This window comes from Macadamia integrifolia, unplaced genomic scaffold (genome assembly GCF_013358625.1).
Source record: "Macadamia integrifolia cultivar HAES 741 unplaced genomic scaffold, SCU_Mint_v3 scaffold1794, whole genome shotgun sequence".
Classification (NCBI taxonomy): domain Eukaryota; kingdom Viridiplantae; phylum Streptophyta; class Magnoliopsida; order Proteales; family Proteaceae; genus Macadamia; species Macadamia integrifolia.
The window spans coordinates 1,342-22,298 of NW_024868355.1; the positions used below are offsets into that span (position 1 = coordinate 1,342).

The window sequence follows — 20,957 nt, forward strand, 5'->3', positions numbered from 1 at the left end:
ACTGTAAGAAATTCAAACCTCATCATTTTGAACATTTTCAACTCAATATATTTTGTCTATCAATACGATACCCTCTACTTAAGTATTTATGCATTCTACATGTTATATATAGCTTTTTTTAACTATTTTTGTATGTAAAAGTGTATAAAAATATGTTCCCTATCCATTTATGTGCGTATCTTTAGCGTATCTCCGATACGATACGATACCCTCCGATACGTATCTTAATTTTGACCGACCGATATGGCAACCGATACCGATACTTTAATCCTTGAATAAAAGATTCTATATTAACAATAGTATGTCTTAATTTGATAATCTAGTGCTACTTCTTTGCATGGTCATTCTCAAACATATAGAATTAATATCATACAATATCCAAATCCAGCCTTTACAGCACAAAATATTAAAATGATTGGTGGTTTAGCCAAAACACCCCATCTGTGATAACAAATAGTAACATATATGGATTACAAGTTCATGATTTAAAGCCTAAACTTGAACTAAATTGCAATAAATCATACCAAAGCAGGATGGGCACTTACTTTAATTGTTAATTGTTATACGGATTGCTGCCCCTGCTTTGTTTAATTGTCATACGGATTAATCAGATCGATTTAAACAGTTTTAAACGTGTTTCAATTCGGTTTGAAACCAATGGGTTTCGTGGTTAAAACTGACCCGACCCGTTTAGCTAATCGGCCTGAAACTTGAAACCATAACCGTACCATTTACTAAACGGTATTACGGTTTTGACGTAAACGGATCGGTTCGGTTTTGATAAATGATTTCGGTTACAAATTCACATCCTTACATGGGTACACAATTATGATGATAAATATAGGTTATAAATTAATTGAATTCTTACATGGTTCTAGCTTTACACATGGAACTACTGCACCATTCAAGTGAGAGTTTAAATCGTAGTCTATACAAATCATAAAGGATAGCTATCTATGAAGTTAAAGAGTTTATACCATAGTCACATACATATCATAAAAGATATGAAGTTAAATTATACAATGACATTAAGACTGTATTGGAACTAAAAATAATTGGACTTTTCTAGTTATGAAAACTACACACAAAACAATTGAGGGGAGAGAGATAATATTGAAATTAAAATTAATAGGAGTGTTTCCGGTTATGAAAACTAAACATTAAATAATTTAGGGGAGAGATTTTATTGAAACTAAAAATAATGGGAGTGTTTCTAGTTTTGGAAACCAAACACAAAATAATTGAGAGAGAGGGATCTTATTCAAACTAAAAGTAATAGGTGTTTTGTTAATAATATTTTTTCCTATTATACTTCACCAGCCTATTACCCTCCTAATAATAGGCGTTTTTCTATGATTTTTTGTTAGGTATTTTTAATTTCAATAGAGAGAGAGAGAGAGAGAGAGAGAGAGAGAGAGAGAGAGAGAGAGAGAGAGAGGAGAAAAAGAGTCTTGGTAAAAAAAAATGAAAGGTAATGAAATTATATATGATATTTAGAAGAAGAAGAATGGGCAAAATTGTGTGAAAGTAGGAGAGAGAAAATAAGGGAGGTAGGTACGTGAGATATTGAGAGAAAATAAATTAAATTCTCTAAAATATTTAAGTATTATAAAATAAAATAATATAAAGGGTACTAGAAATTTAAGAAAATAAAAAGAATGGAAAGAAAAGATAAATGAAGAAGAAAGGACAAAATTGTTAAGTGAAAGATTTGCCACTTAGTGCTTTTATATAATAGTATGATACATCCTCAAACGCTGGCCTTAAAGGGTTGTAGCTTTGCATTTATCTCAAACATCCATCACAATATCTTTGAGTGTTAATGTTTTAGGTCTTGTCTTGTTTTGGAATAGTGTAAGGGAAAATACCTTTTTTCTCTCTCTTTTTCCGCTCTTTTCCTCCTTCTCACCTCTGGTTTGCCTCGTAGGGGGTGAATGGATTGAATAGTCTCCAAAATATGGTCTGGCGACTATTGGGGGGATGGGGAAAACATGATTTTTGGAGTCACCATCTAGGATTCAGGGGCTAGAACCCTATGGTGGAGCCCAATTTTGATCGAGGGATCAAGCTAAAATAGGGGGTTGGATTCCCGTGAAAGGAAGGAACCCCCGAATTTAACTTCATATTTTGGTCTGTTCCAAAGATAGGGGTCCGTGTCAGGTTACAAGTGTGGGAAGGTGTTAGGCACCCACCTCACCCTGAATTTTCGGTCTTTCTACCAGAAGCTTAGATTTCGAATATTCTCCCCTGAGAATTTTAACTACCTAAGCTAGCATGGAAGTCCTATTACGTGAAATAACACAAACATATATACATAGACTTGCATGAAGGAATCGTAGGAAATTATTGAAATATCATATGAAATATAGATCTATATTAGAACCACATGAAATAATAAAATCTACATAAAATAGTAGAAAATGCAATTATCCTGTCTACATGTATGTACAATGCTCCATGACATGACAATTAGGATCGTTATTTCATATGAGGAACACATGACACATAAAATGATGAAACAAGTTACGTTTATGTATAGATGCTAAAATAAATACATGAAATGACAATGATAGATCATTATTTTATGCAATAGACACATAAATAACACATACGGAAATGAGGTATGTATTATACATGCAAATGGAATTACGATGTAATATTTACATGATAACGACCGATGAAAATGGTGAAATTTCCAATAATTTTCCTCGACTCAGGGGCAACGATTTAATTTTCTCCTCTCTTTCTTGGAGAAATTAAAAACTTCCAGCACTTAGGTAAAAAGTTGACAAAGTTTCTTTGTCAGGGTATGAACATGGGTTCTGAGAATTTGAACAGGGCTTCCACACTACATTCTTGAGGTAGGAATTGACTTTGGAGATTTGGGCAGGGTTTCCGCGTCGCATTCCTAGGGTCGGAACCAACTCTAAAAATTTGGACAGGGCTTCCGCACGTTATTCCTAGGGTTGGAATCAGCTCTGGAAATTTAGACAGGGTTTCCGTATCGTATTCCTAAGGTCAGAATTAGCTCTGAAAATTTGGACAGAGCTTCCACGTCATAATAAAGATATCAAAATTAAATACAAATGAACTTAAACAGAAGTTCTGTACTAACCTGATATGGATGATGTGGACTCCGTGACTCTGTCAACTTCAATAAGCTCGGCTCGGTCTATTCTTTTTCTTTCCTTTCTCTTTCTCCTTCTCTCTCTCTCTGTCTCTCTCTCTCTCTCTCTCTCTCTCTTTTGTAATGCCTTTGGAACAATTTTTTTTTCTTCAGGGGTTCTTCTCTATTTTTTTCGGGCTTTTTATAGTGACCCGGGTCACTATTTATAGAAGGGGAAGAGGGTTTGTGGTGTAAAAACACCCAAGACCATGTAAAGGGGGGCCAAATCCATGTAAGCCCCCCACAAACTTAAACGGATTTGTAAGTCCTTACACAATCCATGTAAGGCCTTACACGGATGTGTAGGTCCTTACACAATCCGTGTAAGGTCTTACATGGATCCCCCCTTGTGTCACCCCGTTGTGTAGTGAAAAAGATACGTGTCACCCTGTAAAGCTTTGAAATACCCTGTGGCACCCTCTTACACCTCCAGATACTCCCATAGACTTGGCGGCTACTCCTAGCTTGGGCGGCAGTAGCCTTTGGTGGAGATCTTATCATGGCAATAGCCGTAGGTAGGTCGATAAGTTTTGGATAGAAATTAGTTTAGGGTTTGGTCTTGCTTAGGGTTTGGTTTTAGGGTTTGGTTTAGGGTTTTGGGTTAGGGTTTTGGTTCGGGTTTAGGTTTTGGTTTTGATTCGGGTTTAGGTTAGGGTTTTGGTTTGGGGTTTTGGTCTGGTTTAGGGTTTAGGGTTTGGTCTGATTTGGGTTGGTACAGGGTTTAGGGTTTGGTCTGGGTTGGTTTGATTTAGTTTAGGGTTTGGTCTGGTTTAGGTTGGTTTGGTTTGGTTCAGGGTTTGGTTTAGGATTTGGTCTGGTTTAGGGTTTAGGGTTTGGTCTGGTTTAGGGTTTAGGGTTTGGTTTAGGTTAGGGTTTGGGTTTGGCGTTTGGTTTGGTTTAGGGTTTAGGGTTTGGTCTGGTTTGGGTTGGTTTCGTTCAGGTTTTATCATTTGGTCTGGTTTGGGTTGGTTTGATTTGGTTCAGGGTTTAGGTTTAGCATTTGGTCTGGTTTGGGTTGGTCTGGTTTGGTTTGGTTTGGTTCAGGTTTATTCTGGTTTAAGTGGTTCAAAGTTCTGGTAGGCATTACGACACACCTGGGTATCTGTTTTTTTCATACAAGATATCGATGGGACCATATTTCCGGGTACTTTCCAATGATATGGGAATCGAGTACATGTTAGGCTTGATTGTCGTATTCTAGCAAAATGTATTAGTGACCACTTCCGATCACCTTCCCCACATCATTTAAATTTTGACTGATCACAAGTTCTGGGATAGTCTAGATTTGTGCCGAAAATTCGACTTCTTTCCGAAAGAGAGAATATATGTCTCCTCATTGCCCATAATTCATCATTGCCGAGAGGGGACAAAATTTGGTGTCTACAAATAGCCTCAGATTTATTGTCTTCTAGAGTCGGTTGATAATTAACCAAAAGCCAACTTACCAATCGATCCATTGTGGTTTCCTCCAAATACCTTCTCACATATTGGGTTTCCGACATAACATTAAATGAAACTCAATTGGAATTAGAGCAATAGCCTCCTAATATCTCTCAAGATTCTATCTATGAAGGAGTATTCAAGGAAAAGTTGGTTTTGAGATTCAACTCTCGCCCAACAAGAACAACAAAATGGAGACACATGAGTATTGCTTTTGAGAAGCTGGTCCACTGTTGGGAAGGTTTCAATCAACATCTCCAAGAAGTAAAAGATTGCTGAGGATTACTATATTGGAACTAGACTATTGATGACTAATCCACTAGACCAAATATTTTTATTACTAATGTGACCCTTTTAAAATGGTAGGAATCGAGCCTTACACCAATTACAAACCCTCGGGTTAGTACCCGAATCACCGGCCAAGGATTTTAAAACCCAATCGCAATCCCTTAAATTGATTACCCAGACCGCAGGCCAAGGACTTCAACTTTTGCACACACAATAAAATTGTGAGCAACAAGCTCACATAAAAAACGACAGTAAGATTTTTTTAAATCGAAAAGTTGAAACCATTTAAGCACAATTTGATTCTCACAAGATCTTATTGCCCTTTCTCAAATTGATATAGCTTTTTGCTCAAGATTGGATTTTCATTTGCAATAACGATTCAAGCCCTTATATAAGCAATTAACTACTCACTAAGCCTAATTGTTAGAGTCAAACATGGTTTTCCAAGTTTTCCATTTAATGTTCAAAACTGATTTTTGAAATCATTTGAAAAAATATTTGATAATCTAAGTTTTTCAAGACCTAGTTTTAATTAAAAAACAAATCATTAGAGACCACAAGCATCACTTAAGATACCTAAAGTTCCAATGAGTCAGTTAGAGGCCAAGTCATACATTTAAAGATCAATAAACTATTCAAAGTATCCTTAGTGAGGATCATTAAATGCTTGTATCACATAAGACCGCAAGTTATCATGGACGACCACGAAACAGGGGACTCAAAACCCACTGCTTCTGCTTTGACGGAAGATCCCATAGACGATTATCCATAACTCCATCTAAGGATTTTGTTTTGAAATTGTTTTGATTATAGAAAAAAAAAAACATGGATGTCCATAGCTAATTTCAGAAGAATGTAAACATCAAAACTTTAAGGTTTTCTATGTAAAACCTTTTAGTTACTAAGGTTTATCAATTTAAGTCTTTTTATATCTCTTATAGGGTTTTCCTTCTTGTGGACATGATGAGCATCAAGATTACATAATAATAAGATAATAAATTTATATACTCTTGATCTTTTTGATCAAGATTACAAGTGCGAAGTATCGACGATTAGTTTAACCGGAATGACTGGTATGCCTAATACCTTTTCGAGACTATAAACTGATCCCTACACATTCTCAAAGGTTAAAATCAATCCAATGAGGAATCACAAAGATTATTTAAAGACCATCAAGATGGAAATGTAACAATGCATAGGTTCTTGATTCCTAAATCTAGGTGGCGACTCCAACTCTCTTTCTCGAGAGAGAGACCCCTAATTTCTCTCATTTTCCTCTGAAAGGGGATTGAGAACTTATGTCCTCTTATATGGTTCAAAACCTTGTACCAAGGTTGCCCAAAAAATCCAAAGTTATAAATTGGGCCCGTACCTTATCCTTGGGTTTCTGTTTATCATTAATGGTATTTCTGTGGGCCGACAAAATGAGATGTCTACACCATATCTTATCTTAGGGCAATAGATCATTCTCGTAAAGTGAGATATTCTAACCCACACCACTACTCCACTACTTTTTCGATAAACAAACGGGCCTTAATCATGCAAATGCTGGAATTGCCATGCCACTCTTCTACATGGCACAACACAAATAGTGTACAAGCAAAATAATAATAATAAGGTAATCTTTACTACTAAATTGGATGCTAAGTTCCTTCATCGTGGTTTGCTTATTAATCCTATTGGACTCTCAAACAAGTGTACTTGCTTATCTCCTTGCTTACATTAGTGGCGATTTTTTTGGAAACTTTAATTACATCCCAAAATTTAAGATTTTCTTCTTAAGAGTGAGGACTTCTTACTAAAGGCATCCTGCACAAATGGATGGATGTTGACCCAATTTGTGTTTTTTACCTAAAACACCCTGAATCCATGTGGCACTCCTACTTATCATGCGATTTCATCAAGCAATCTGCACGGCAAGCCCATTGGGTTTGAGATTTGAGGACTTTTCTGCCAACTCTTTTAATAATTTGATTATGTATTTATTTAACTCAATTACAATGCCTGCTAATAATATTTCCACTTTCTTCATTATCTTTATTATTATATGGTATTTTATTTGGTTACATAGAAACAATATTAGTTTCAAAAGGGCCAAACAAAGCCCTTACTCAATTCTGTCACCGGTCAACCAACGGATAGCTCAATTGTGCCACCATGCACAAATGTGATATCTACCCATAATGGTTTCACTATCCCTTCTTACCCCATTTAGAAACCTATTTCAGTCCTTGCAAGCATATCTGATAAAATCAATAATACTTCAGGGTGGGCATTTTGTATCATTCATATTGGGAGATGTATCTCATTATATCTGCTAATTTTTTTGTTGACAAGAAAAACAATTGAGACCAACGCGAGGGGCCTTCTTCTTGAACTAAAGCAGACAAAACTGGATGGATGGAGCATTGGAGAAATACAAAGAAACTCAAAGGAGATGGAACAATTATTTTCTAAAAACAATACCATCTCGTGGCCTTTGAGCATAGCAACAACTTCTTTTGGATGTTCTTATTATATACCATTAACACTATTTTGACTCAGGCCTAACAATGACGAGTTACTCCTTATGATTTGTTTGGCCCATAGATCATAGTTTTAAGTATTGATATCGTATAGGCTATATTGTATAGATATCAACTGAGACCTATCCTCCATCTCTGATCTATTATTCGTATCGTTTCAGGGGTCAAAGAGTAAAATCATATTTTTTCTCAAAAACAAGGGACAAAAATGACCGATATATATGTCGATCCTCTTCGATACCGATATCGGTGCTGATACCAAGAACTACATCCATACCATAGATCCATCAATAATCTCTTTAAAATTTCTACCAGAAAAAAAATCTCTTTAAAATTAATATATCCAATCCAACATTCATGTATTACAGTTTTTCCTTTAATCTAATTTCTTCAATTTTCAGAAAAAAAAAAAAAAAAAAACCAACCAACCCTACCTGCACAGATTTATTTGAGAATTGATATTGTTCGGAACGACTCTGGAATCTGAACTATGGAGGCGTCCCCCTGATATCAAGAAGTGTTCAAATTTGACGATCTCAGGTTCCCGCTTCCCTCTCTGTCGCTCCCGCTTCATCTTTGCGGTTGTTATTAATGAACCTAGCAGAAGCCGTTTTCCCTTTCGGACTCGAGAATGGTCGAAGTGAAGAACAAAGCAGGTATGCTTAGTCTATGATTCATGAAATCCTACATATTATTAACACAAAAAGAAGACATTTCTTGATTTGAATCCAAATAGAAGAAGACCGTGGCCACCACGCAACAGGGGCGTGACGGGCGTCTGTTCTTCTCAAGTCTCTCAGTCGCCTCCGCCATCTTTACCCTGAAGCCTCCAGGTTTAATTTCATCTCATCCCTCTCTCTCTTTCTCTCTCTCTCTCTCTCTCTCTCTCTTACTTATCTATAACATCTATACGAATTATATCCCTGTAATAATTTATTTACATTATTTTGTTGATTTTAGAATTTATCCATTTTTCAGCTTTTTTTTTTCCTCCCTTGATTTGTCTCCTAAATTTCAGTTATTCTGCTCTCGAATTTTCAATTTCCTTGATGAAATTCTCTGCCCCACTTATTGAATTATCAATACAGGGGTTCGATGATCCGTTTTAGGGTTTTGGATTAGGGATTTGAAAGGTTTCTGTTTCGTTCTGGAGCTTTTGCTTTATCTTCTCAATTCAAGGGTTCGCAATTGGCTTCTGTTTAAACTAAATTAATGGCGGCCGCAGCCGAAAACCCTAGAAGTGCATCCTCCATTGTTGCCTCCAAACACTCGCAGAGCAGCAATTCTAAAATTCCCTCTATTCCGAAACCACAGCTGTTTCCTTCATATCATGAAAACCCAAATATCTCTCCGAGTGTGAGGATTTTCTTTGAAGTCATCACCAAAGTCCCTGTTCCTGAGCTTGAAGCCACTTTATCAAGCACTGGAATTCCTCCGTTGCCAGAGTGCGTTGAAGAGGTGCTGAAGTTCTGTTATGGGTCTCCCGCAGCTGCTGTGAAGTTCTTTAGATGGGCAGGCTTAACGAAGAAACACACGCCATATTCATGGAATCTGATGGTTGACATTCTCGGTAAGAATCAACTCTTCGAGGAAATGTGGGATGCAATTCGGTCGATGAAGCAGGAGGGTGTGCTTTCAATTGCCACCTTCGTCTCTGTATTTGGCAGCTACTGTAATGCCAAAAAAATCAGTGAAGCTGTGATGACCTTTGATGTTATGGATCGGTATGGTATCCAGCCAGACGTAGTTGCTGTTAACTCTCTTCTTAGTGCAATATGCCGTGAGAATAATCAGACCTTAAAGGCACTTGAATTCTTTGAGCGGATCAAGACGAAGATTGCCCCAGATGGGGACACATTTGCAATCCTGTTAGAAGGTTGGGAGAAGGAAGGCAATGTCGCCAAGGCGAAAACCACTTTTGGAGAAATGGTTATTCGAGTTGGGTGGAGTCCGCAGAACATGTCAGCTTATGATGCATTCCTTACAACTCTTGTCCGTGGAGCTCAGGCTGATGAAGCAATCAAGTTTTTAATGGTTATGAAGGGAAAAAATTGCCTCCCAGGTATGAAATTCTTTTCGAATGCCCTTGATATCCTTATTAGGCAGAAAGATCATAGTCATGCTGTGGCGTTATGGGACATCATGGTGGGTAGCGGCTTGGTTCCCAATCTGATAATGTACAATGCGGTGATTGGCCTGATATGCGACAACAATGACATCGACAATGCCTTCCGTTTCCTTGACAACATGGCCTTCCATGGTGCCTTTCCTGATTCCCTTTCTTATAACATGATTTTCCAATGTCTGATTAAGAACAAGAAGGTTCGTGAAGCAGCTAGATTTTTCTTTGAGATGACAAAGAATGAATGGCCTCCAACTCACTCTAACTGTGCTTCAGCCATTAAATTGTTCTTTGATTGTGATGATCCTGAATCGGCTATCGAGGTGTGGAGTTACATGACTAAGAATCATGTATCTCCAGTGGATGAAAGCTCAAATGCATTGCTCATTGGGCTTTGTGATTTAGGTAGGATGAAGGAAGTGAAGAGGTTTGCTGATGACATGCTCGATGAAGGAATTAATATCTCCGAGTCAACTATGGCAAAGTTGAAAAGTTCATTCTATAAGGAGGGGAGGAGTGGAAGAGATATGTATGATCGGCTTTCTAGGAGATGGAAAGACCATTAGGATAGCTAGTCCAATATATGGGGAAAAAAAAAAGGATTAGGATATTGTTCTACCTGTGTAATGCCTGAGTATGTACAAAATACAAGGCATTCAGAGCTGGAAAAGCTTGTTTACTATGGACTGGCATTCCAGCATTTTCTTATTGGTTTTTGTAATTTTGCAGACAAGATTTTGAATTTCAAATTTTCTTCAGATGCGGCAGTTTTCACCCTTCTCCGTGTTCTATTTTCCATTTTATGCTGGTTTCCATTCTAAATTGACTTGAAGAAAAATTTTCCTCTTTTTGTCTTGCCACCTACTGGAATCAATACCACTGAAGAAGCAGGAAACTGGACACACCATTGTCAATTATTATCTAGTTTCAAAGAGATATCTTGTAACTTTAATGTACAGGATCTGAAGAAAATTTCATATCTCATGCTTTGTGCCTGTCACTCTTCCTTGTCCCTTCTTGGAAAATCACTATGCAGACCCGTCCTCATCTTGCTATGCATGATTATGTTTATCTGTCCATTGTCAGTAATATGTTGGAATACTTGGCATTATTAGACTGCTGAAGAATGGATTGAAGGATCCGAGACAGGTCACTTCTTTTCTCCCTTGATGATATGATTTTTGGATATGTGGGAGTTTGTTTAAAGCTCAGTTTAAAATCATAATGTGAGAACTTCAATATTATTCTTACTGTTTTTTTTTTTCCTGATTTGTATTAGTACTTGTCCTTTGAATAGTTAGATCTACCTGTTCCACTTTCCATTTTATAATAAATTGGAAAATTATTTCATTCTGAATTGCTTGAGCATCCGAACTGCAGTTCTTCCATTAAAAAGGTGGAGATTCAATAACTGTTAATGATGGCAGCATCCTCGTTTTAACAAATTATTCGAGAGAGTTAGGGAAAAGTTGATGCTTTTGAGGAAATGCTTGATGTATGGTATGGAACAGTTAATTGAGTTGATTTTGTCATTTTCATTAGGTTGTATTATTGTTGACGCTACTGCCCTACTACTTTTCCAAGCTCGGATGAGTGATCTTGGGTGGAGATTCCTTTTACTTGTTGATGGGAAGTACATATCACATTTCACGTTTTGATGCCTAGGAACACTATATTTTGAGATAATTTTGGACCCCCCTGCATTAGTATGTCTTGTTCATTAGGTGGAGAAGATATTGTATTTGAGAGGAGCAGAGCTTGCTATTTGATGAGAAGACAATGAGGTGGGCCTACATGGTTTAATTGGACCCAGACCCTAAGATTACAGTTGGATGGCTATGCTTCCTGTCAAGTTTGCGTTTATTAGAGTACAGATCCCAGTTTATTTAGAAGATTAACTCTGTTGGTAGGATTGAGATTTCTGACTGAAGTCTTTCCCAATCCAAAGACATTCTTGATTGGTGCAGATTTTGAAGGACTTCGAATTTTCTGTTTTGGTTGTGCATATAACTGTTGTTTTGGACATGTTGTATAATGCCTTTGGTCTTGTTCTTGGAAGTTTAAAAGATCGTTTCCTACACTGTGACCAAATGTAAGGTTCAAGATGATCAGAAGAGAACGATTGTTCAGCTGGTTATCAAATAAGCTAGGGTATTCTTGGGATGGTGAAAATAACGGGCTTAGAGCATGTGAAATTGTGAAAATGGATAGGAAACTAATCTCTTGATAAATCCACAAACAAAGTTACAGAACTTGATTCTGATCCTACTTGGTGAAGTTGTAGAACACATGAAAATGGATAGGACACCTTTTGGTTTATTTCTCTTAAAAGGTCAGGAACTGCAAAAAAGGCGAGGGGGAGAAAGTAGCTAGAGATTAATTTGATAACATGACCCAAGGGATCTGGGAATAGAAGTCTTGGAAGTGTTGTTACCCATAATATCTGCAGTAAGTGATGAAAAGGACATCAAACAATTCAAGGGGGTTGGGGTTGTTAGCAGGGGATAATACTTGGATGCATGAATCTGATGTGGTAATCTGTTTCGTGGGGATTTTGGTTCTTTCCTCATCTGTCTGTGTTTCTGGGAAGTTTATTTATTCTTTGGGCAATGATGTTTTCATTGAAAAACCTGGCTCTCTTTTTTTTCTTTTGAGTAGGATAGGAATTTAGGAAACATTGATATGACTAGGGATTCACCGTGTTTTACGGTTGTAGATACATTCTCATTTGATGCCTTGTTTGAATCTGTCTGAACCGTAATGTGCAAAAAGCAGATGTTGCCAGTGGGCAGTTGATCCACTGTGTATTACAGATTGGGTTGGTCCCATCTGATCTGGTCCAGAAAGGATGATCCGCATTGGGATCAGCCGATCAGGTGATCCTTCACCATAATTATAACTTAAACTGTTCATTCTGCATTATATATATCCTGTAAGCATATGCATGCAATAAGCACTCAAAATCAGTTCTACATGATGATGGAAAGGCATCTATAGCAGACCTCTGAACTTTTGTCATTGAAACCAATCTAACATAAGGGGGCCGTTTGGTACTTATGTGCTCATCGATCAAAGGTTTATCTATTTTATTATTTCTATTATTCCAGATAACCCAAATTTCTGAAAAGGGCTCCATTTGCCTTGTATCATTGCTTTTTGATGTTCATGTGATGAAAGTATCTTTCCCCTAATTTTGCTATTTTTATCATTTGATAAAATGGATTCATAAAGGGTTCATTTGGATTCCGAAATTTGAAATGGGATGGATTTCTAAATCTATGTATCTGAAATTGAGGAGTGCTAGCATCATGACAGTCAATCTTCCCATTTAATTCATTTGGACCCACTCTTTTGCAAGTCCCACTATTGTGAGCTGCAGGATTGATAATCGTAGTGCTAGTAGTATTCTTTGACATTTATAGATTTAAGTACATGGATTTCGTTATGAATTGATGTTCTCACTCTAACAACTAGATTATTCACTAAAGTAAAAAAAAAAAAAAAAAAAAAAAAATCAAAAAAGGAAAACTAAATTTTCTTTCTATAAACAAAAGAAAAATGATGAGTGAATTATTTTATGTTAGCGGGCAAAAAAGAAAAACAGTTCAAATTGTAAGTCATATAAAATAAATAATTAGGAAAAATATATTTATTCTCATTTGCACTTTACTTGTCTTAATGTATAATGCACCAAAGAAAAATAACAGAAGGGAAATATTTTACTTCCCATATAGAACTATACGTTGCTTGTTTTAACTACCGATGACCCAATTTCTGTAGTTAAACATTTTGCATTCCTTTTTTCTCTTTTTTCCTTTCGTACTGTAAAACGAGTGGAGCCTTATAGGAGAAGATTGCTTCTTAATTTATTAATATAATTCTCCATTCTCTATCCTCTGATCTTCTTTACTTTTTTTTTTTTTTGATGCCCAGGGTGTCCGGATCTTTGACCCGACTAATCCCTGTGGTCACTGTGATATTACTCACACAGGACCGGGTCAGTCCGAGACGGAAACTCTTTTGCGGTGGCCCTAAGAAGTTAGGTGCAGCGGTGAAGGTTTGATCACGGGATCTCGCTTCCTGAGGCGGAGTACCGTGTTCCCTCCAAGCCATTTGCGCTAACCCCTTGGGGTTAAACATCACGCAACTGGACGACTCCACTGGGGTTCTTCTTTACAAGTTCTTGTTCACTTCATATTTGGATTCAACTATGCCCTTTGAAATAAATGCTTGGGAAAGGAAATCTAGACAGCCCATTAGATTGGGGACTGCTGCCATTCATCTTCTCCAACTATTTGCCTCTTCATCTTCTTCAAACCTCTCTCTCTCTCTCTCTCACACACACACACACACACACACACCCACACCCACACATCTAGTGTCGATGATGGAAATCTTTACTGCCTCTTGGCACTTGCATAAAAGACCTATCAAAACGTGAAGTCTTTGTTAGGATCTCCGTGAAACTCCTTTAGAAACATGCATAAGTTGTGATATCTGTCATGATGCAGAATCATGGCTGAATCATATTGTAATTAGACAAGTAAGGAATTTCCAATTTGGGTTTTATAGAATTTCTATTTTTGTGAGTCTAGTTTTGGGAAGTAATTTAGAGATTTTATTTCTATTTCAGTTCTAGACTTCAATTAGGTAGCCTTTAATTTCGTTTTTATAAATAGGCTTGCAACAAAATTCATTGGGCAGATTTGAAGAACGTAATTTATTTGAGTTGTGCCGGATTGGTATGAATAAGGTTATGTGACCATCCTCCTCCCCTTCTCTTTCCTCTGAATCTTCTATTCCTAGTTCGATTTCATCTTTCTTTCTAAATTGTTCTTTCTTCTTTGTGTTTGCCATCGATGCTCTGTTCTGGATGGTATTTGCAGCCCCCGATTGTTGATCGATCTCTACTGATACTCCTCAGATGACTCAGATGAGCTTTAAATTTTAAGGAAGCATCCCTGTGATATAATCGACTTACTCTGTCCAGTTTCGAGTTGAGATTTGATCTCTGCTAGAAGTTTTAGCTTGAACTTCAAATCTGGTTCTTATCTTCCCTTCAGTTTCATTGCAAAATTATTCCTGAGATTGTCACTTCTTCTGACCTAATGTTGGTTGGAAGCAATAGGGTTTTGATGTCTGATTCTTTGATTAAAAGTTCATGGGAATCAGATTAGTGTAGGAAAAAACTCACCTGGCTTGACACTGGTTTTCCGCCTTTGTTTTGTGTCACACCTCGCTTCCACTCACCTGAAGGCGAGTGATATGGACACGCACGCGTGTCCACAATCCATCTAGGATCCACGATGCAGTACTTTAAGTGCATAAAATTATGAAATGATTCTATGATCACAAGATAATAATAAGAGTCAAATATACATAACTGGTGGAGTCTAATAATATTTATCATATTTAACAAAATGTTTTCGCAGCGGAATATTAATTACAGTTATACTCCTAGGGCTAAATCTGATATGTAAACAAAAATAAAAAGGGAAGATGATACTCTCATCCTTAGCGTGCTCCGAAAGCACAATCATCACATACATAGCCGTCCTCGTGCATGACCAGTTCTTCGTCCCAGAGGTCACCTCCATAGAGGGCCGGCTCCTCAACCACAATCTCTAAATGGTTACTTGAATCCACATCTAAAAAGGGGGCAACAGAGGGGGTGAGCTTCCACGAAGCCCAGTGAGGGGTACACACAAACATCCACAACAAATCATGAAATAAAACAATGTAAAAATGCCCAACCAAACCAATATGAATGCGTTTATATGAATGCAATGCCATGATCCGGATTATTAGCAAAAAAACCTAATCAACAGATTCTCAGTCTATAATGGGTATTAGTGCTACTACAACATAGGTGGTATCCCCAGTCATGAATGCCTGTTATCGATCCCTTAGGATACAAGCTAGTTGCGATTCAGAAGCATACCAGTCCCTAAATGGTTTCTTCGGTACCCAGTAAGCCCCTATTAATAATCCTCCATAATATACCTCATCATCGAATCTAACATCGCGTGATGGTTTGTCATAACATTGGTACCCCCCACCTCGGTCACCGGAAATTGTCCCCAATCTCGGTCCATTGGACGGTAGGATTAGCCAATATATAAACCCCTATTGGCAAGGGTTGTAGCACCAGGGTAGTTATCCTAGCCCAATGCATTTTAACATGCCACACCACAATCACACTCACACACCCCATGGGCATATAGTGCCGGAACCAACCTTCGGCTACCCTGTACCCCACACCCACACACCATGGGCGTGCAGTGCCTGAACCAACCTTCGCCTACCCTGCACCCCAATCTCCACAACACACATTCAAACACACACAAACACACACACATTCACCCTGGGCAGGCAGTGCCGGAACCCAACCTTTGGCTACCCTGCATCCCAGTCACACACACACACACACGCACGCAGACACACTCCATTCACAACTTATATCATTATGCAACTTACATATCCAACACAAGTAACAAGTTTATAATATGCAATTAACATGGTCATCCACATATGCATCGTAACATAGCATTTCATAAAATAAAATCACACAAATCCCCTCACCTCGAGTCCTAGGAGATGATGGACAGCCGATGGCCTCGTGTCGCGTTGTCTCATCACTTACTGGTTCTACTCCTAGGATACATAAGATTTTTAAGAAATAAATCATCCATAGAGAAATGAGACCCTAGGCACATGTTCTAGCTTCATTTTTTATTTCCCTTTTCTTTGAAATTGTTCTCAATTTGGGGGTTTTTATAACTATAGGGCTAATTTATATGTGGGGGATGTTCACCCACCTCAATTAACTTAGATTAAGTGTAATTAATGGGTTGGTTAAGATGGGTTTACACATGCACCCAAATTCTCCAAAGTTCAAGTCACGATTAAGCTAAATTTGGGAATTTCGATTGAGGGTTTATGTGGTGACCTCCAATGGCTTATGTGGTCACCCCAATCCACTATACATGTATTTAATTTCTTTTTCCCCAACCAAATTTCGGATTTGAATGGTGGGTATAGAGGGTTTGGGAAAAACCCACCATTTCTAGGGTTTAGTTATCCAAATTGGGGATTTTACTAGGGAGGGCTCATGGACTCAAATTGATCCTTCAATCTTGTTAGGATAGGTCTCTTACACTAAACCCCTCTTCCAATTTGTAGTCTTGACAAGTGAGAATGTGGGTTTTAGGAAATTTTTCTATTTTTAGGTTTTGTGTTGCCCAAATTGGGGTTTGAAATGGGGATTTCACTAGAGAGGGTTCATGGGTTCAAATTGAACCATGGATCTTGCTAAGACAAGTCCCCAAGATCAAATCCCCCAATCAATTTATACATTAGGTAAGTGGGTGGGTAGATTCGGTTGGGGCGATCTCCATTAACTTTAATGGAGAGTGAAAATGGAAGGGAAAGAGAGATGACCATAGAGAGAGAGAGAGAGAGAGAGAGACAACTTACCTTAGATTGGTGCTACCCTTGCTCCTTTCTTCCTCCTCCTCCTCCCTTGCTCTTCTCCTCCTTCTCTTTTCTCTCTTCTCTTGCTTTTAGTTTGGTAGGAATGAATAGAATGAATGGCTAAGGCTTCTATTTATAGCCACTTAAGTTTCTTGAGGACTGTTTGGCAAAAAAATGAGTTTTCACTCTTTTCCGGGTTAAACCGTCATTTGGCACTAACTGGCCTACCTCGGGTTGTCCGGATACATTAATCTATACCCAGATATGTTGTCCCAACTATTGAGAGTGGTTTGAGGTACACGGGTGCGAGGGCCTAACTCCAACAGCCAAATGACCCGATTTTGGCCAGTATATTTCACTTGAGGTGTTTACCGGTGAAGGCCGAATTGGTTCCCTTTATGTGGGAATGGATCTTTATGTTGAGTGGGGCATTCGCAAGGTGTTTCCAATGTGTGAGCCCCACCTCCTGGTATATTTTTATTATTAAATCTCGGCAAAGCCACAATTTATTAGTGGTTGTCACCTGGGGGTGTATTACCTATGTCCAAAAATTTAAATTAACCTGGGATTTTTGGGCGTCTAACATTTTGTGCACAAGGTTGAGAATGATACTTCTCCCTTTCTTGTTTTATTAATTCCTACACCCTACTGTGCATATTGTGCCTCCCTTTCTCCTTTATTACTCTTCATTTAACTTCATTCCAAGTTTATCCTAAATCTATAAATCATATACCTTGTGTCCCCTCTCGTTCCTACCCCATAGCCTTTTACATTCTGCTTAATTATTGTCCTGCCATTACCCCTTGATAACCTCAATTTGTTACAATTCTGCTTAATTATTTCTTTCAATTAAGCCATTTAATATGCGTTGGGCCCATAAGCGATCTGAATCGGGTCATCGGAACCCAGGATCTGCATTACTTCATATCTTTCTCCTCTGAAAAAATCTTTAGGAAACTTCTGCATGAAACCATAGGACTTCAAACTGTGAAACAATGTTATTGAGGCATGAATCAAGCTGTGTCTGTGGCATGAGGCAAGCCAGGGTGCAAGTTTCTCACCTTGCCTTGCTCCCAATCATACCGCTTTTCTTGATGTGCAAGGTGCCAAAGAGGTACGACCCAGTGAAGTTCACCTCAGTGGCTTTATCAGTTTATCTTTTGTTCTTTTTCTTGAGTAATGCAAGTGTTGTGTTTTTTTTTGGTGTTGCAAATACACTTTATTCAATATTTGTCATTGCTTTTGACCTTAGGGTTGATTTATAACATAAATCATAAGAAAAGAAGTTCTCTATGTACTCAACTCTCTTGGTCTCCAGTCTCTTATCAATCTCCCACCATCCAGTAGAAGGCTAGGTAAGTATGTTGATTTCCCTTCTTTTCTTTCTTTCTTATTCTTGCTGCTCCTGTCTCCACTTTGGTTCTTTCTTTTGATTCTTCTTCTAGTTTCAGCTAGGAATGGTTCTTGTTTTTTTCCTCTTTTTTTCTTCCTCATCATCCATGCACTTTGGCTCTTTCTTTTGCTTCTTCGTCTTCTTCTATTTTTTAGCTAGGGCTAGTTTTTGTCCCCCTCCCCCTTTTTCTTTATCATCCATGCTCTCTGCATTCCTCCCCCTTTCTTTCTGTCTCTTTCATCAAATTCAACATACAAGGTGTTGTTCTGAAGTTGTTGAGCAATCCGAAGTGAATTTGAATCATAGAGACCATGTTTGAGGAGTTGGTAGCAAGTCTTGTCTCAACTCTGACTTGTATCAGCCCTAAAAAGGAAATTTGACTTTACTGTGGCTTTTGCCTCACCTTGTGTGTTGCACCTTGTACCCTCGATAGCAATGCCATGAAAAACTTAAGCTTTAGACTAAGCTTGAAAATTTTAGTTGTAATATATATTGGTATTGGAGAAATTTCCATAACCTCTAAACCTTAAAACTATGAAGCATGCAATCTAGAACTACACCTTAGCTTTAAGTCCTGAGGTAGAGTACCACCTCGAAATCATTTCTTCTCTTCTCCTATTGTTCCCATGTATGCAATACTAGACTAAATCTTTTGTGGTTGCCATAATGGCCTCCTCATTGTTCTTATTGTTTTGCATTGGAGTAGCAAAATCCCCTTTTCCACTTTGTCTAGTACCATTCTCCTTGTTCTCTAGTGGTTCATATTTTTTAGCCTTATTAGATTTTCCAATTGTACAAATGTCATTGGAACTTCTAGAATCTGTAGTACGCTATTGTGTCCGAGCTCCTAAAGCTTTTTTTTTTTCCTGTGAAAGAGCATGGGCTGATATATGACTGATAGAGTAGGCCATTTATAGATGGCTTGCATGGTGGAGCTTGACATCCATAGGCAATGCACATTTGCATGTTCGGAAAATGAATAGCGGAAAATCTGATCAAACTTTATCATAAATTGGGAGGATCTCAAAGTGATCATCATGAAACGTGAAGACATTCAAGTCAACTATCAACAGGATTTGGATTCACTTTGTTCGGATACTCAGTGTGGGAGATATGGCTCAAAACATTGAGCATTGCTTGTGTTGCCCAGAATCCAGTTTTTGAACATACAACTTGTGGTGCATTTTTCGAGTTCTTCCTTGCTACCTATGTTGAGGCTCAAAACATGTGAGTTGGAGAGCTTTAAATCTACTTTAATATGCCTCAAGAATCGTCTCAACCTGAGTCGATTGAAGATTATGATCTTGAATATATGCAACGCAGTGTGACCATAATACTCTGTTTGCACATACAGCAACTTGCGATGCGTTTTTCGAGGTCTTCCTGACTACTTGGGTTGAAGCTCAAAACATGAAGGTTGTAGAGCTTCAAGTATTCTTTAAAAAAAAAAAAGTATTATTTCCAATCCGCCAAAATCAAGTCAATCTGACACAGGTTGAGTAAGATATGGTCTTTTTGTCAACAACGCGTAGATGATGGTCGAACCATGGGTGGTTTAACTTAGTGCGATTTTAGTTTTCGGTTTCGGGCTCTTTATAATTGAAATTTGAGTGTTGTTAACACTGTAAGTTCCAAGAGAAAAGAAGAAATAGCCTTAGAATAAGGGAGAGAAGAAGAGGAAGAGGAAGAGAGAAGAGGAACAGATAGGAAAGAGAGAAGATATGGTTTTTTGCTTAAATCCACTCTGCCTACCATTCTTGAGTGATTTATGACTTTATTGAAGGCTAGAAGATAGGTAGTTGAGCATTTGTGTAACAATAAGGTTTTTACAAAAGAAGAGAAGAAAAAGAAGAAAAAGGGGTCCCACAATCAAATGTCTACTTGAAAATTCAAGTTCCTCCATCAAAGAGTTAGTTGAAGATTCTAGTGGCCAAAAAGGCAACGGTTGGCGACTTAGAGTTTCTCATGGTACTAAGAATTGAAATAGAGCAAAGGTTGTAAGGGTTTTTACTTTGTAGGTTGTTTCATTTGTATTTTTGTACTCCTTATGCGCTTGACCTAGGTTGATAGATTATTGAATGCCTAGAATAGCTTGTGCTTGCATTGTGGGGCAATTATTTATAAGCCCATTCTTATTTATTGTATTGGGGTTTTTAGCGGGTGCTGGACATAGGGGTTGAAGCTCCCTGTTAATTGAAGCTACCTAAAGTGAGATGTTGCAGCGCCCTCCTAATGGATGTTGGGTAAATAAGGGGTATAAGCTCTTTGTTAGCATGGTTCAAGATCTGGGCGGGATTTTGTTGAGATCTCTTTTTTTAATTTAGCGAGACAAGATCACAGGCGAGGTGTGAAAATGACAATATCTCGCCACATCTCGCCTCTCTCTCTACTTTTTTTGTTGAAGAAAAAACACTAAGGAGTAAGAATTTTGGTGCTTTTACTTGAGGATCTCCATTCCTACACTCATTGAAGCTTAAAGAGTAGAGAATATTTCCTCCTCCCTCATCCACATTTGGAGTTTTCTTCTCAAGAACCATTTTAGATATTAAA

At 37.9% G+C, this 20,957-nt stretch overlaps 1 protein-coding gene across 2 annotated transcripts in view; it reads left to right on the top strand.

The window, feature by feature from the left end:
* Nucleotides 1–7,689: 7,689 nt before the first annotated feature.
* LOC122064850 (pentatricopeptide repeat-containing protein At1g77360, mitochondrial-like) overlaps nucleotides 7,690–20,957 on the top strand; it is an 18,979-nt gene continuing 5,711 nt past the window's right edge. The window contains exons 1-3 of one of the 2 annotated variants that reach the window (XM_042628636.1): nucleotides 7,833–8,075; nucleotides 8,156–8,252; nucleotides 8,508–10,317. In XM_042628636.1, coding sequence (XP_042484570.1) covers nucleotides 8,632–10,107 — 1,476 coding nt within the window. In that variant the 5' untranslated portion in view covers nucleotides 7,833–8,075; nucleotides 8,156–8,252; nucleotides 8,508–8,631 and the 3' untranslated portion in view covers nucleotides 10,108–10,317. Of the gene's footprint in view, nucleotides 8,253–8,507; nucleotides 10,318–20,957 lie in introns of those variants that run through there. The other variant, XR_006135841.1, reaches the window with a different exon arrangement.